At 57.2% G+C, this 15,658-nt stretch overlaps 1 protein-coding gene across 1 annotated transcript; it reads left to right on the forward strand.

Annotated features, from left to right (window-relative positions):
• Positions 1-215: 215 nt before the first annotated feature.
• Positions 216-9,823, forward strand: GALR1 (galanin receptor 1). Its single transcript, XM_037145465.2, has 3 exons — positions 216-881; positions 4,969-5,034; positions 9,506-9,823. Exons 1-3 carry the CDS (start codon positions 216-218, stop codon positions 9,821-9,823), a joined length of 1,050 nt encoding a protein of 349 aa, XP_037001360.2.
• The last annotated feature ends 5,835 nt before the right edge of the window (positions 9,824-15,658 follow it).

Raw genomic sequence — 15,658 nt, forward strand, 5'->3', positions numbered from 1 at the left:
AGGATCGTCACCTCCGCCTGGGAAGACCCAGCTGTCAGGCGGACCCGCACAGACAAGGTGCCACTAGACACGGCCGCCTCGGCAGGTGGCCACCAGAGAGACTCAGGCTCGGAACCTCGCGCTCTGTGTTCGGGACTGGGACCCCGGAGCGCCTCGGCACCCTCTGTCTCCGGCAGGCAGCCCTCACCAGGGCTCCCCGGGCTCCCCCGAGGGCCATGGAGCTGGCCGTAGGGAACCTCAGCGAGGGGAACGAGAGCTGGCCCGAGCCCCCGGCCCCGGCCCCTCCTCCGTTCTTGGGCATTGGCGTGGAGAACTTCGTCACGCTGGTGGCCTTCAGCCTGATTTTCGCGATGGGCGTGCTGGGCAACAGCCTAGTGATCACCGTGCTGGCGCGCAGCAAGCCGGGCAAGCCGCGCAGCACCACCAACCTGTTCATTCTCAACCTGAGCATCGCCGACCTGGCCTACCTGCTCTTCTGCATCCCCTTCCAGGCCACGGTGTACGCGCTGCCCACCTGGGTGCTGGGCGCCTTCATCTGCAAGTTCATCCACTACTTCTTCACCGTCTCCATGCTGGTCAGCATCTTCACGCTGGCCGCGATGTCGGTGGACCGCTACGTGGCCATCGTGCACTCCCGGCGCTCCGCCTCCCTGCGCGTGTCCCGCAACGCTCTGCTGGGCGTGGGCTGCATCTGGGCTCTGTCCGTGGCCATGGCCTCGCCTGTGGCCTACCACCAGCGTCTCTTCCACCGGGGCCCGGGCAACCAGACCTTCTGCTGGGAGCAGTGGCCCGACCAGCGCCACAAGAAGGCCTACGTGGTGTGCACCTTCGTCTTTGGCTACCTGCTGCCGCTGCTGCTCATCTCCTTTTGCTATGCCAAGGTGGGCGCGCGAGCAGGGGCTGGCAGGCGGAGGGGGGGCCGCGGGCAGTTCTCTGAGCCCCCACAGCTTTCACGGTGGTCCCTGTGTGCCCTGCAGGGCATCCCCCGCCCCCCCCGCCCGCTGAGGGTCTGTCGGCTTCGCACGGAAAGTTACCTGGAGTTTGGGGGATGCTGGGAAAGTTTGTACTGCGCTTCTCAGGGTCGTGCGTCGCCTCCAGGTGGCAGCCCGCAGCCCCAGGTTGTCCCTAGGGGCAGCAGCCCGCTTCGGTGGAGGGAAATCTGTGGGGTTTTAGCAGCTCAAACTGGGACAGCCTGTGTGTGACTGTGGACTCGGGGTTGGGGTGGGGGTTGGGGGTCGCAGTCTCCGTGGGCCAGCAGGGGGAGGGGAGTTCCTTTGCCAGGGTGGCGGTCTCCCACCTGCCAGCCCTCAGCCAGGACGTGAGGTGGTGATTCTGGTGAGGCTCCTTCCTGTGGGGGTGCGGAGGCTTTTGGGGGCCCGGCTCTGTGGCTGCAGGAAGCCACTGCCCCTGGGGACAGAGCTTCCCACTCCACCTCACGCAGTTCAGGTGTGCAAACCAAGCGGTGAAGCAGCACTTCTTCTCCGGGGTCTGAGGGGGTCTCCAGAGAACTTCGGAGGGTGGCTTTTGGTTCTTTTTAGGAAGGTGTGTAAACAACGTACATGGTTCAGGTGGCAGGCGCGACTCTATACCTGGGCCAAGCTCTGGGACCCGTCACCCTCACTGGGACACTGTTCTCACCTCCGCTTTACATAGCTCTGCACACTCGCCTCCTTCATGCGTACCACGGCACCCAGCTTTGAAGGTTTCACAGCCTCCGAAGTCTTACACACCCTGGACACAGCTTGTTCACATCTGAGTGAAAAGGAGCACACGTCCCATCCTCTGTGACCACGTCCCCACCCTGCTGTGCAGGTGCTGCCCCGTCGCCACCAGAAACACACCCTGTTCCATCTCTGGACTCTGTGCATCTCCTGCTTGTTCAGCCGCTGCCCGGCCCGGACTGCAGGGCACGGTGCCCCAACAAGGTCCGGCAGGAGTTTCTCTCACTGGGTTCAGAAGTGCTTTTCCAGCAACCGTGTTTAACACAAGCCCCGGGGTTTGCTTTCCCCTCCCCCACAGCATCGGTGCAGACCCACTTCTGTTTGGAGCCCTGATACAGTTTTGGAGACCATCTGGAAGGGTGGGCTGCGGGAGAGGGGTGGGGAAGGTAGAAGAGAACGCTGGCTTAGCTCTTGGGCAAGTGGTCGGTCCAGTCCCCCCCGTCTTCTGCAGGGGCTCGCTCTGCCCGGCACGGTGGTCTGACGCTTCGTGCCCTGGGTCATTTCATCTGCCCGGCCACCCCGAGCTGGCACTGTAGTCACTGCTTTATTGATGGGGAAGAGAGCTTCTGGAGGAACACAGCGACGCCTTCAGACCGGAGAGCTGGCCGACAGGCGGCTCAGGAATGGTTTCCATGTGGGGCTCCGGGTCCTCAGAGGGAGGGGACAGCTGGTGAGGGCCTTGGGGGCATGAAGGACTACAGGGACTCTTCAGCTACTTGCCTCTTAATTCATACTCCCACAGAATAGAACTGAAGCATAATCTGTTCATTTCCCAGAAGTTTTTAGGTCTTCTTGATGTGTGGGCAAACCAGACCACACTTCTATCACACAGCGAAGTTTGCACACGGTTATTTAAAACTCAGTCAGTCCATGATCATGGGGACTTTTTAAACATGGAAATAGTTTGCTTTTAAGTGTAACTGAACATATCTTTTGAAGTCGATCTAAGTAAGCAAATTCATTTCGTGACTTGAATAGATGGAGTAATTTCTAATTTCAAGTTGCTTTTCTTCAGGTCCTCCATCCGGTGCAAGCCCCCCAGTGAAGGATTTTGCCACCTGGACATTAAGTTCAGGGTGCCCGCCACACGTGGCATGCCCACCGCCACGTGCCCGCACACCCCCGAGCACCTGCTGCCCACCCCGGCCCAGGCTCAGGGTTGAGTGTGCGCTTCCCACACGCCCTCCTTAGCGAGAACAGCAGTAGAGGGAGGCCACCAGAACACCGCCGTTACATTCGGGGAAATAAGTCCGTGACCCACCCTGACGCCTGCGTGATTTCCCTCCCTGTGGCAGACCTGCGCTGGGTCGGGATGCACTGTGACAGGTTGACGTGGGCCTGTAGCGTGGGTCAGGGAGCAAAGCAGCTGGGAAAACAGCTGGATGTTTTCTCCAGTTACTGCTCAGCATGCTCCTTGGTGGCTTAAAGTCGCTGGCGCGGTCCCACGGGTTGTGGAGGGTGTGGACAGACCCCCGAGCAGCACTGTGAAGCAGAGGATGCCGGACTTTTCCGTCCTGGCTTCCTCTCCCTGACTTTGTTCGGCTGTCTCTCCTTTACTCTCTCCTCTTGTCCCTTGTCCTCTGTGGCCAGAGTCCTCCTGCTGGGAAGGCTGCCACCAAGGAGCCTCACCAGGCTGGCCCGTCCTCCCTGGCAGGGCCTGCTTCCCTCTCTCACCTACCCTGGTTGGAAGATCTCCTCGTTTGCTTCTGCAGAAGCTCCTTCCCTTTGACCTTTGCCTCCCCCCAGTGTTTGGTGCCTTCCTTCCTGTTGGCAGAGCGGTCACCGACCCATTGCCCGTGTATCGCAGCGACCCCAGATGCTCCCGGAGCAAGCGGAGGTCCTGAGTCGTGGGCGAGGCTCGCCCTCCGCAGGAGGGTATTGGGACTCACACCCAGTGATGCCACTTAGCCAGCGCCAGGCCCCCGTGGTCGGCAGGGGAGCCCTGCGGTTTCTGACACTTGTGACTGGTCGCCCAGAAGTCTGCCTCCAGTTCACAGGGCGGGCTTTGGCAAGAAATTTAATTTGATTAAATTATTTCCATGCTGTGGTGCCAGAGGGAAGCATGGTCGCGTTCTGGCAGCGGCTGGCTCAGCCACAGCTCACGCGGCAGCAGGTGGACAGTGGGAAGCCCTTGGTCCCTCGGAGGCGAGTCTCCCCCAGATTTTCGTGCAGGTGGGCAATGAGCGTGGGTTCCGTGACTGCCCCGTGTCTGCATGTTGGTCTGGGGCCGGCCGGAAGCTCCTGTGTGCAAACGCCACCCGCCGTGAATCCTGGCCCTCGCACTGGCAAGAGGAGGCAAAGGCCGTGTCTGTAAGGAGGAAGCCCGGGTCTCCCCCAGAGATGCCCTGACGGAGCTTGGGTGGTCAGACCTCGCCCAGGCTCTACGACTGGTGAGGCCGGGCTCTCCACACTGTCTCTAAGCTCAGCGCCGAGGTTACGGTTTGAATGAACGAGGACAGGAGGCCCGATGGGGGTACACTTGCTTTAAGGAGACTCGTAGCAGGGAAAGCCGGCAGAGAGGATGGAGGGGACACATGAAAGCAAACACTGGCCCCGGGAGCCCTCCCTGACGACGTCGGCTTGATTTGCCCGCGTGCCTGCCGGCCTCCACGGGATGGGGTGCCGGATGGGGCGCCGCGGGGCAGCCCCTAGCTCTCGTACACAGGCGCATCTGGGATTTGACATCCCATCCGACCGGTATCGGACCCGCCGATGGTCACAATGGAGCAACTCGGGGAAATCGGGTGGCAGGCGGACCCGCAGGGCCGGGTGGCCGGGTGGCTCTTTTTGCACAACCTCTAGAGCCGCCTGTGCGGGGGCTCTCTGCACCCAGGCTTGTGACCAGGAGCGGCACCTGGACACTGACGGGGGTGGCTCTTCGCGATGGTCCTCACTTGATCGCTGTACTTGAATTTCAATTTGAATGGTTTTGTAAATAAGGGTGTTACCGGTTCAGCAGGCCTAGAAGGTCGGTGCAGCAGAGACCGTGGGTTGTGGGCCACGAGGAAGCCAATTTTTTAAAACATTTTATTTATTTATCTTTAGAGAGGAAGGGAAGGAGAGAGAGAGAGAAACATCAATGTATGGTTGCCTCTCGTGTGACCCCTGCTGGGAACTGGCCTGCAACCCAGGCATGTGCCCTGGCTGGGAATTGAACCTGGATCCTCTGGTTCACAGGCCCACGCTCAATCCACTGAGCCATACCGGCCAGGGCAGGAAGCCAATTTTAATCATCTGTGTTTTTCAGGTGCTTAATCACTTGCACAAAAAGTTGAAGAACATGTCAAAGAAATCAGAAGCATCAAAGAAAAAGGTAATATTTACAGTATGTGTTACCCGTGTCACTGTCTGGGGCTCTGTTTGCATTCATTATCCTCACATCCGTTCAGTGTGGGAAGGGAGGGCGGGGGTGGGAAGTCAGCCCCCAGGGCACCGGGGGTAACAGTGAGGCTGCTCCAGACGCTGGGGGGCCGGGGACACGTGCGTTTTCCGGATTCAGAGCCCAGGAGGGCTGCGTCCGGGACTGATTGGGACCACGTAGTCCAGTTGCCACATCCGTAGTTTGCACAAACTGCAGTCCTTTTATTGTGAATTTCCCATCCTTGGCACGGTTCCTGAAGGCCCTGGCTTAGCTGTCTTTGGGGAGAACGTGGTTGGAATCCGCCCCTCAAGGCCAAGAGCAGAGGCCCCGTTCTTCTCTGTTCCTCCCAGGCTTGCGCTGATGGGCTCTCCAAGGCAGAGGCCTCCAGCTGGGAGCGGGCTGAGGGGGCAGCCTCTCCCTTTCCAGTTGTCTCTCTCACCGCGCAAATCCGGAGAACTTTTGAGTAATTTTAGCATCTCACACCCTCCTGCTTAGGTGACACTTTGCATTTTGAGGGAAAAACTATTTTATGAATCCGGGTTAATGTAACTCTTACTCAGACGCCGTCTGTGTAATTTCTGATTTTACAAAATAGAATGAGATTATTAGACAGTGTGATCTGGGCAGAGGAGAGGATAACCATGCGTTTTTACCCCAAAATATTAGACATCGCATCTTAAGATGCCTTGTTTTTCCTCTGAAACATTTATGATGATGAATGACACAGAATTGGCAGAAGTTCTATTTTAATCATATTTATTTTTAAAAGTTCTGCCCAAGTAAACCCTGGCCAGCTCTTCCTGACTTTCCTGGTCTCCAAGCAATGACGTAGTAAAGCCACATTAGTTCCTGTCGGACTAGGGGTGCAGGGTCCCGTTTGAATTTGAAACACACCCAGGTGGAGTCCAGGGCACCAACCAGAAGAGGAGGGTGCAGCGAGAATGCTGAGGCTGCCCGCGTCTGTCCTGGCTTCTGGGCAGCCGTTGGACACTGAGACCTTAGCTCCAGCGCCAGTCCGGTCTGGACAGCAGCGTGCAGAGGAGGGCAAGCGGGCGTGGGAGCTGGTGCCTCCTGCCTGTGCCCTTGAGGCGTGGGACGCCGGAGTGGCTCCCGTTTTCCCTGATGCATCTCAGTGTTCCCTCCGAGCCCGGCTCCTCATCTGCAAGGAACGAGCCGGCCGCACCTGCACACAGGTGACGCCGCGCACACAGGACGCGGCTCCTGACTGACTTGGAAGGGTTGGGATGTGCCGACAGGATGCAGAGCTTCTTCGACACGAGCTGGGTCTTCCTTGCCTGTGAAGGTGGCTGTGTTAGTCCCTGTATTTAAGAGCGGTTGCGGAGAGAGCGTGACAGTCCCTGAGAAGGACGCCGCGGTGGGAGAATGAGAGCAGGACTCGTAGGAAACGATGACCAAAGCCTCCGTGTCATTTCATAGTGGAAAGGTCTGAAGATCAGTGATGGGGCAGCAGCCAGGACGTTTAGTTTCGTGCTTGGGTAGTGGTGTGTTTGTGTGTGTACAGTGTGCACGCACGTCTGTGTACGTTGCACAGGAGTGGCGCATGGATGCTAGTCCTGCCCCCGGAGAGGTTTTTCACAGCGGGAGGCGGGAGGCAGAGTGTCTCTTCCTTCTCACAATCTCTGACCCCTCGTAGTCACAGAACAGATGTCTGGTCTGTTTTGACAGATTTAATTGCCTCTTTGTTTGCACAGAACAAATAAAGCAGGGGGCCTGTGTGTGTGTAGGAGGAGAGAGCAGAGAGGTGTTGGAGAGGGACTGGGGAGGGGCACTGGGGAGGGGGAGGGGGTCTGGGGAGGGGGAGGGGGACTGGGCAGGGGGAGAGGAGGGGGAAGGTGGAAGCCCGGGCAGGAAGCCAGCTCCAGGCGAGTCCCTGAAGGCAGAGACCAGACGGCCGGTGTGCCCAGGCCCAGGAAGCATCGCCGCTGCGCCTGCCCCGTCAGCACCTGCTGTGGCTCCGTGGGATCCGGTGAGACGGCGCCCTCCTGTCTCCTGCTCCCCCTCTCGGGGCTGAGACCAAGTCCCCATGTCCGTGCCATGTCCCCCCGCACAGGGAGCCCTGCGCAGTTACCCTCGGGCGGGGGTAACAGAAGAAGGACGTGGTCCCACCACGGAGTAGTAGCAGCAGCGAGATCAGCGAGCCCCCGAGGCATCCGGTGCTGTGCTCGCACAGGGGCCGCTTTCCAGCTCAGGCTGGTCGGACACTCGACGAGGTCCGGAGGGGTCTTTGTGGCCTTCAGGGTGGAGTGGACATCAGACAGCGCGGCCACCGCCGGAGCAGGCTGAGCGGAGGCTCTCTGGACGCCCCGTGGCTCCTGGCTCTTCCTTCCACTTCTGTGGTGCCCATCGGTGCGCGTCCGAGTCAGGGTCGAACCCACCATACCTGCCTTTTGCAGACGCTTTCCCAGGTCACCCAGCAAGCTGCTCAGCTGTCACTGACACAATGACAGCATGGTTTTCACCATTCTCCTCTTTCAGTCATTTTTTTCCTTCCCAGCCAAGTGCCATGAGACACAGTCTGAGTAAAATTCTTTGAAGAAGAAAAACAGATGCCTCGGATGGCTTGACGCAGAGAATCCCCCAGGAGCAGGCAGACGGCTGTTTCTCAGACACTTTCAGCAGGAGGAGCACAAAGGAGGGGAGCCGGCGGGACCAGCCTCCAGTCTGGGAGCCGCGGGGAGGGTCAGGACGCCCCTTCAGACCGTGCACAGACAGCCGAGCACCGTCCAGGCACAGGGGGCTGGCCTGTCTCTGTCTGAGGCTGGCCATACTACAGGAAACGAGACAAGTCCTGCAGGAAATGTTCAGAAACCACTCTCACGCCCCACAGAGGGGCGCCCTGCCCAGACGTGCTTAGGTTCTGCAGTGGAAGCAGGGGAGCGGCTTCTTCAGGTCTTTCTGGGGGAGAATCAGGTTGTAAAGGTCCAGGCAACAGCTTTGTCTGTAGCTTGAAGTGGGGGAGACAGTTTGCTTTTGTCGTGGTTTTATCAGTGGTTCGTCAAACACCTGAGATTTCAGATGTTTCCTGGTGGTTGTCACCGACTGAGGGGAGCCGCAGCGGGTGGCCCAGAGATGCCCTGGGCAGAGGTGAGCGCCGGTCGGCCAGAGCCCCAGCTTGGGGATTGTGCACCCTGTTTTGGGCAGATATTTAACTTCCTGCCAGCGTGGGAAGCAGCAGCCAGTGAGGACAGTGTTCTGCCCACGTGAGGGGGCTTCCTCCTAGTACCAGCCTCCTCCCCCCAGCTTCTCAGTTTTCTCAGCCTGGAGGCCTAGAAGCTTCTGTGCGAGGGAGACTGACAGAGAAAATCATGCACTGCGTTCAGCTGCGCACTCCGGTGTCTTTGCTGGAGTTGACGTCACCGGACTGACCTGGGAATGGCAGGGCCAGGGCAGGGCCAGGTACAGGACGCAGAACTTCAGCTCTGCTGGGCTGAGATGCTTGTGAATTGGAGACGGTGAGGCCCTGTGGATGCTTAGCTGGGAGCATTCTAGTTGACTCTTCTGGAACAGCCTTCGGTGAGTGACACCCTTCACGTCAGTGCCCACTGCGTGTTCTTTCCTGATGTGCTGGGCATCGCGATCCAGCCGCCTGTTCAAGGCTACAGGCAGATCAAGAAAAATAGTCTTGCTCGTGGTCCTGCGAAGGCCAGGGGGATCACGAATCATAGAGAGGTAAATTATGACTGGCCTACAAACACACAGTGACAGACGCTGCACAGGATGGCGCTGCTCGGGGCACAGCGCCATCCCCTGGCCACCAGGTGCGGTGGGCTCTCACCCAGATGCTGCTGGGTCCACTTCTGCCCCAAACCGGGCGTGTAGTAAAAGCTTCCTAGTGGAAGCTACACGAATACTCAGAGGGAGTTCGTTCTGGGAAGCAGAGAGATGCTGCGGCTGTCTCCAGAAGGGCCGGGGACGTCTCCCGTTTGCAGGTTCCCTGACCTCTGGGTGCCTCGGGGTCGGTGACCCAGGAACCACTGTCTGCTGCCGGGAGGGCGAAATGGATTGGCCGCAGACAGTCCTCAGCTGCCTGGGAACCGTACTCATTGTGCCTCGGGCAGTGAGTGGCTCCGCCCAGGGGCTGGGGGCGGGGCGTGCCCAGCTCTGGGGGCGGGGCCAGGCCTCCTCCCAGCTGCCTGGCCTGGGGAATAACCCCAGTGCTGAGGGTGTTAAAGTGGCCCTGTCGCATCTCCAGGCAGGTCCCGTCCCTCGCACGCGCTTACACGCACGGCAAAGCTGCTCCTGCGGGAGAGCATGGCAGGCCCCGCAAAAGGCTGGGCGCGGCCCTCGCGTGACCCGGAGGTCGGCACGGAGTGCAGACCTGGGCGCTCCTGGACCCCGTGGGACTGGGCGCGAGGTTGCGGGGCGCGTGTGCGGCACTGACCGTGTGCTTCCCCACCCCCAGACGGCGCAGACGGTGCTGGTGGTGGTCGTGGTCTTCGGGATCTCCTGGCTGCCGCACCACGTCATCCACCTGTGGGCCGAGTTCGGGGTCTTCCCGCTGACGCCGGCCTCCTTCCTGTTCAGGGTCATGGCGCACTGCCTGGCCTACAGCAACTCCTCCGTGAACCCCATCATCTACGCCTTCCTCTCCGAGAACTTCCGCGCGGCCTACAGGCAGGTGTTCCGCTGCCCCGTGAGCACCGCGTCGCCCCTCGGGGACGCCAAAGACCACCGCGGTCGGCCCGACACCCCGCCATCAACCAACTGCACGCACGTGTGAAGCCGGGCTTCTTGGGCCCTCGCCTCGGGCATCTTCGTGGCGTGGACACGCGCGGAACACGAGGAGGGTCAGGCAAGGCTGCGCGTGCTCTCTGCTCGGCCATTCACATTGTTTCGGTTCAACTCCACCCTTGTTTACAAAGAGCTTCCATCCACTGAGGAAACCCCTAGGTCTCGTGAAAATTATTTTCACATTTTATTTTATTTTAAAGTTCTGTTTCAGAAGGAAAGGAAATGCCTTGTTTTATACTTCTTAAGAAGTGAAGGTTTAGTACATTTCCATAGGCATGTGCAATTCTTCATAGAATAAGGAGTAAAGGCCTATAAATGTGGCTGGGAACATTTACGATCTATATTTTGAAGCAGATTTATTTAGAGAAAAACATTTGCACTTTTTTTCTTTCATTTTAAGAAAAGGGGTAAATGTGATAAGCTCTGTCTGCCAAACTTTGGCGTGGACACGGGGAAATTTTAGCGGAATTTATTTCAGTGGCTGTTTGTGTTGGGCACAGCTGTCACAGGGGATTCAGACTTTGTGGATTCCCGGCACCGGTCACATGTGCGGCGTGTTGTGAGTAGTGTTCGGGGCTTGCAAGGCCTGCCACGTCGCCTGTGACTACACGGTCCTGGGAGTTGGTCTCAGGAGGTTAGAGAGGAGACCCATAAAACCGGCCCTGTGAACTTGGGCTTGCAGAGTAACTGAAAAGCCAATCAGGGAAAGCGCCAAGTACAACCGTTCTGCTAGGGGAAACCGAGAATGAGTTTCTGACAACGAAACTGGGCATTAAAATTATGCATCTTCTTGGCCGAGGCCCTGGCTGTGCCCGGAGTGGGATTCGGAAAGCTGTCTGTGTCGATGATACTTTCTAGGGCCCAGAGTCTAGTCAGGGTTCGGTGAGTCACTCGGGGTGTGGTCATGCCCCAGGAGGACAGGGCTCTGGACGTTTGGTTCCAGTGACATTGAAGAAACTATGTCTTGGGAGCAGACATACCTAGGGACATTCTCACTTCTACAAACAAGTTACTTTTTGTTAAATGGCGATGCTGTCCTATGCTCATTTACCCCAAATGTTATTCCCTTTGGAAATGTCCATTTGGGGGTAGAACCTTCACCACCTGAGTTTGAAATGTAGTTTTCATGGTGATTTCACACATTCATGTTTACAACAAGCCAAAGGTATGAAAAGATTAGATTATGTTGTATTAGAAGATACTTTTCCGAATGCAGGACGGATAAATTTTGGGAGGATAAAAACGATAAAAAAAAAAGAAGACCCTGTGTAAAATACACTGCGCACGGCCGGACCCAATGTGAAACAGCCAGTTCTGGGGTGAAAAACACGCTCACTGTCAGTGGGCACGTGGGCGCCGCAGCCCACAAGTGTGTTTTCAGGAGATCAGCCAGCACAGCGTCGCATTCGAGGGGGCTCTGGACAGACAAGGAGAAGACCCTTAAACAGCTGGGGCTGGAGGGTCCGAGCTTCCTGACCGACGACACGGAAAGATGCTGTGTGCGCGTGCATGCGAGCGTTTTCAAGGACGGCACACGTCCTCAGCATGGAAATTTTTTTGCACTTTATTCAAATACAGCAGCGGAAATGTCACATCCTGGCAGTGACACTTCATGCGCTTTGTGGAACTCGAAGCTGCCATCCCCAGCGCTGGGACGCCTTCTGCGTGTGGGCTCGGCCCACTCTCGCGCCCCTGGCTGCCCCTGGACCTGTGCGGAGGGGCTCAGGTCCATGCACCGCGGCTGTTCCCTGGTTTTCCTCTTTGAACTCCCCCCTCCACACCCCACACACAGATAGAAGTGTTTAAACAATGCTGCTTTTTCTAATACATGTCGAAAGCGCTTCAGCACAGTGCACAGGCCAAGCCACGCCTCTGGTACCTCCCCACCCCCTCAGCGCTGGGGTAATAACCATATAGTGAGGGTATTCTTTCTGCTCTCCACCCTTTCAGTCTGTGCCTCTTCCTCAGAGGTTGGTTCCTTCCATGACAGAGTCTGGTCCCGACGGTGACGTCCGGGCTGCAGAGAGCTAAACCCGTGTCCTCCGCACCAGGCAGAAGAACTTGTTGCAGCTCCAGTTCCCAGAGGCGCATCAGAGGGGTTCTGTGCACCTCCTGGGTGCTGGCCACCGGATGCCCTTCCGTGACAGGCCAGAACCACCTTCCCTTCTTCGGGAAGGACAGGCAGTTCGCGCACATGTCGGTCCTTCCAGCCGCCGGGCTCAAAGAGAAAGAGCGCGAGCGCCTTTGAAGTCGGATGCTTCAGACCCTGGTTTTTCAGCGAACTTCAAAGAAAATTGATGCTGTGTCCTTAGATTGGGCTGCCTCGGTGCCAAAGGCAGCAGTGATTTTCCTGGGCCTTTTGCTTCCAGGTGGGGAGACGGGCTCGGGGGCACTTAAGTGCTCGCTCTTGCTGGTGAATAAGCCCCGATCGCGGCTTCCTGCTGGTGGGTGCAGCGCCACAGAGGAAAGGGTCTCCTGCCCTGTGTTCCCGGGAGACCCCTTAGGGACACTCTCTCTCTGCTACTGTGATCTTGTGCGTGCTCAGTAATGTATGGGCTGGAGGCCACTTTCTGTCCTTTTTAAGGTACACGTTTTTGCTGGTGACAGAGTTGCTGTCCTGCCCCTGTTGGAGGTGAGCAACCACTCTCTTCCTCGTCCCCTCGACCCCCCACACCCCCACCTCTTGTGCTTTTACAGTGACCCGCACCCCCTGACCTCCTCATTCCACACTCACTGCGGGAAAGCTCCCTCGGGTCCTGAGCCGTTGGGAAGCGGACGGCTGGACGGTGTGAGTCAGGCCTGGCTGGGGCTTCTAGGGACTCAGCTGGACACTCTGCTGTCAGATGCCTGCAGCTGCCCTCATCTCAGATGCTCGTTGACGAGGCAGCCATAGCTCTGATACGGCAAGTGAACCCCAGGGCCAGGCTCCTTCCCTGCCGGGGGAGGATGACTTATCCGCAGCTGGCCACGCCTCCCTGCAAGTCCTGAAACGCTGGCCTCGAGGCAGCTTCTCCCGCGGACAGGAACGCACGGGTAGCTTTCTCATACCCTTGCTCATGAGGATTCAGTACACGCGTGCGCACAGACCACACAGTCCCGGACACGGGGAAACACATCAGTGTCTGCTTCCTGCCGACACATCTAAAATCTGTCAGTGTCGGCCTGCGCTGGTTGAGACTATCTCCCAGGTTTTAGGTGTGTGAGTGGCTTATATTTTTCTTGGCCGTTAAAAATGTTGCCTGTTAGGTTGTTTGTTTAGTAGATGGTAGTGATTTGTTCATTTAATGACTTATTTGCTTTCACATGCAGGAGGCTCTGTGGCCTCAAATGCTGACTGTCCCTTGCTGTCTTGGGAAAAGTAAAATGACAAAATCGTGATTTTCTCTGCTTCCGATATCTGCTGTATTTTGATGTTTTCTCCTCCAGAAGTGGAGAAGTTGAGCCTGAGGAACAATATGAGGCACCTGAAGCGTCTTGGAGGTGGGCGGCATCCAGGCCTGTCTGGGGACAGGGCCAGCGTCCCCCGGCTCTGGCGTTGTCAGGGTGCCCCTCACCCCAGGCAGAGCCGGGTTCCCCCCTGGCTGGCTCACTCTCGCCGCCGGTTCTCGCTGTCGGTCCTAACGGCGGCTGTCGTGCTGGCACCCGAGGTCTGTGCGCCTACTCGATGTGACAAGATCTTTGAAAACGTGAGCAGTCTGGGGCCGCTGCCCCTTTGCCTTGCCTGGTGTCACTCACTGGCGGCTGCCGGAACCACGCTTGCTGTTCTCCGCAACCTTGTCCATGAACTTCCAAGGACTCAGGCTCTGTTCTGAGCACGGCGTGGGGACAGGGCCGTCATGGGGACGGCAGGGGCTGAGCCAGCGTCCTGCTTTTGTGGATGTGGTGGGAATAACTTCAGCAGATGTTCTGTGCCCGGCCTCACGCTGGCCGAGTTCGCCATAGGTGGACGATGGCAGGAGAAGCCACTCCTATAGCTACAGGTGTGGGGGTCACTTCGGGGGTGGATCACCCCATCCTTCTTGCTGGGGAACAGATTTCTGGATCTTTCCAGGTGTGTGTTGTGTGACCCTCAAAGTCAAAGTCACGACCACCAGCTGCTCGAATAGCCTGGAGCTGGATCCATGGTTCAAGTTCTTTAGACTCTCAGGTGTGGGGGTCAGTGAGGAAACCCATTCATGGGGACGGGGGACCATGTGGCCTGCAGTCGGGTCTGCGTGGCCCATGCTCAGCTGTCCTCACTCGGAAGTCTGGGGACAGACTGTGACAACTGGACTGTCTGCGTGTCGCTGTCCTGGAGGCCGTGGCGGGTCTGTTGAGCTCATTTTTCCCTTTGCTGAGTTTGTCTTGAGTGGTCAGGTGAACAGGCCCCCCTGGGGCAGACACGTGGTGCCCTGGGCTGGTGCTGTGGACCTGCAAGTGTGTGGGGGCACCTGACGGGGGGGGCTTCAGGCAATGCAGGGCGGACCCCAGGCCCGAGGGGCAGTGAGGGCAGACTCTCGGGGGACGGCGTGCCTGTGGGGTGTGGTGTGTGGTGTAAAGGGTGACAGAGGCGGGCCCACCTGAGGTCAGGTTCAGTTCCTTTGGGAAGGTGGTCGTGGAAATGCCGTCTTTAACGCCCTCTTGTCTGAAAGAAGACTTCCGGAGGATGGATGAGTCTGCAAACTGACTCCACACGTGAAAGAGCGAGGGTGTGACAAGTGTGACAGATGTGACAGGTGGCCCTGGTGCTCTGTCCTCACCTGACAGAGTGGTTCTCTGAGCAAGCGGCCACCTCGCCCGCACTTGCCGTGGGCCCCTAATCTGCTCGCCGAGCAAGGTCTCTGGGCACAGTGACGCTGCTGGTCCCGAACCACAGAGGAGAACCCGTCTGCCCCCGCTGGGCAGAGGCGGCGCCAGGGCCTTGTCTGAAAGGCTCCGGGCCCTCGGCCCGCGTGGAGATGGCCTTTTGCGAGTCCAGACTTCTCTGGTTCCAAGAAAAAAATTGGCTTAGTGGAGACCAGCCTTGCAGATCTTCCTGGTTCACAGTGACCAGATTTATAAAGTATCTGTTCGACCATGATAATGCCCCAGCTACAGAAATTTAAAGCTTTAAAGAGTGCAAAGGAGTTTGATACCGTGCATTTAAGGTTTTCATAGATTATTGTGATCTTTTCCCTTTAAAAAATAGCTTGGTGGAAAAGGACCGATGCACTCACTTTGTTCCCATCGAATTGTGGAGGGTAAATGTGGTTTTCAGAATCGTCACGTGTCGATTCTTGAACTCAATATCTAAATAGATGCGTGCATGTCATTCTGCATGGCCGCTGATTTTTAACTACATTATTATCTCTAAGAGATAAGCGCGACTTACTCTGTGTTTAAAGGTTTTCAGTTAAATATCTTCTGACAACACAGCGGTATGGACAAGGAAGAAAATCTCTGTATTTTGTGTTTTTGTTTCACTAAGGTGGTTGCTTCAACTCTGCTGTGAGCAACACCAGATGCTGTTACAACCATTCTCTAAGATTGTTTCTCTACAATGTGTCTCAGTGTCTGTAAATTTGGCATGGATGTTGTTTACAAACTTAATGTGGATACCAGTAAACTTGCAAAGACAAAAACCAAAAACGAAAAAGTTGCACTAATCCACGAAGTAACGACTGTGGTCCTGCATTCTGCATGAAATCTAGCTTGAATTTGTGATTTGGACCAATTTTCTTGAATTAAAAATACAATTTGTTCCCCCAGTGTTCTTATTTGTGAGTGTGCTATTTTCAAACGTGGCGTAATCACACCAGTTTGTGAAGCATTTCCCAGATTGCAGGATCGGGACACGGGGCTGCTG

This window comes from Artibeus jamaicensis, unplaced genomic scaffold, assembly GCF_021234435.1.
Source record: "Artibeus jamaicensis isolate MK-2021 breed Jamaican fruit bat unplaced genomic scaffold, CSHL_Jam_final contig_354, whole genome shotgun sequence".
NCBI classification, from domain to species: domain Eukaryota; kingdom Metazoa; phylum Chordata; class Mammalia; order Chiroptera; family Phyllostomidae; genus Artibeus; species Artibeus jamaicensis.

Bases quoted from the DNA above. Each gene is read 5' to 3' on its own strand.
- GALR1 (XM_037145465.2), top strand. From the start codon at position 216: ATGGAGCTGGCCGTAGGGAACCTCAGCGAGGGGAACGAGAGCTGGCCC. The intron at 882-4,968 runs GTGGGCGCGCGA...TGTGTTTTTCAG, and splicing joins TCTCCTTTTGCTATGCCAAG to GTGCTTAATCACTTGCACAA. The intron at 5,035-9,505 runs GTAATATTTACA...CCCCACCCCCAG, and splicing joins CAGAAGCATCAAAGAAAAAG to ACGGCGCAGACGGTGCTGGT.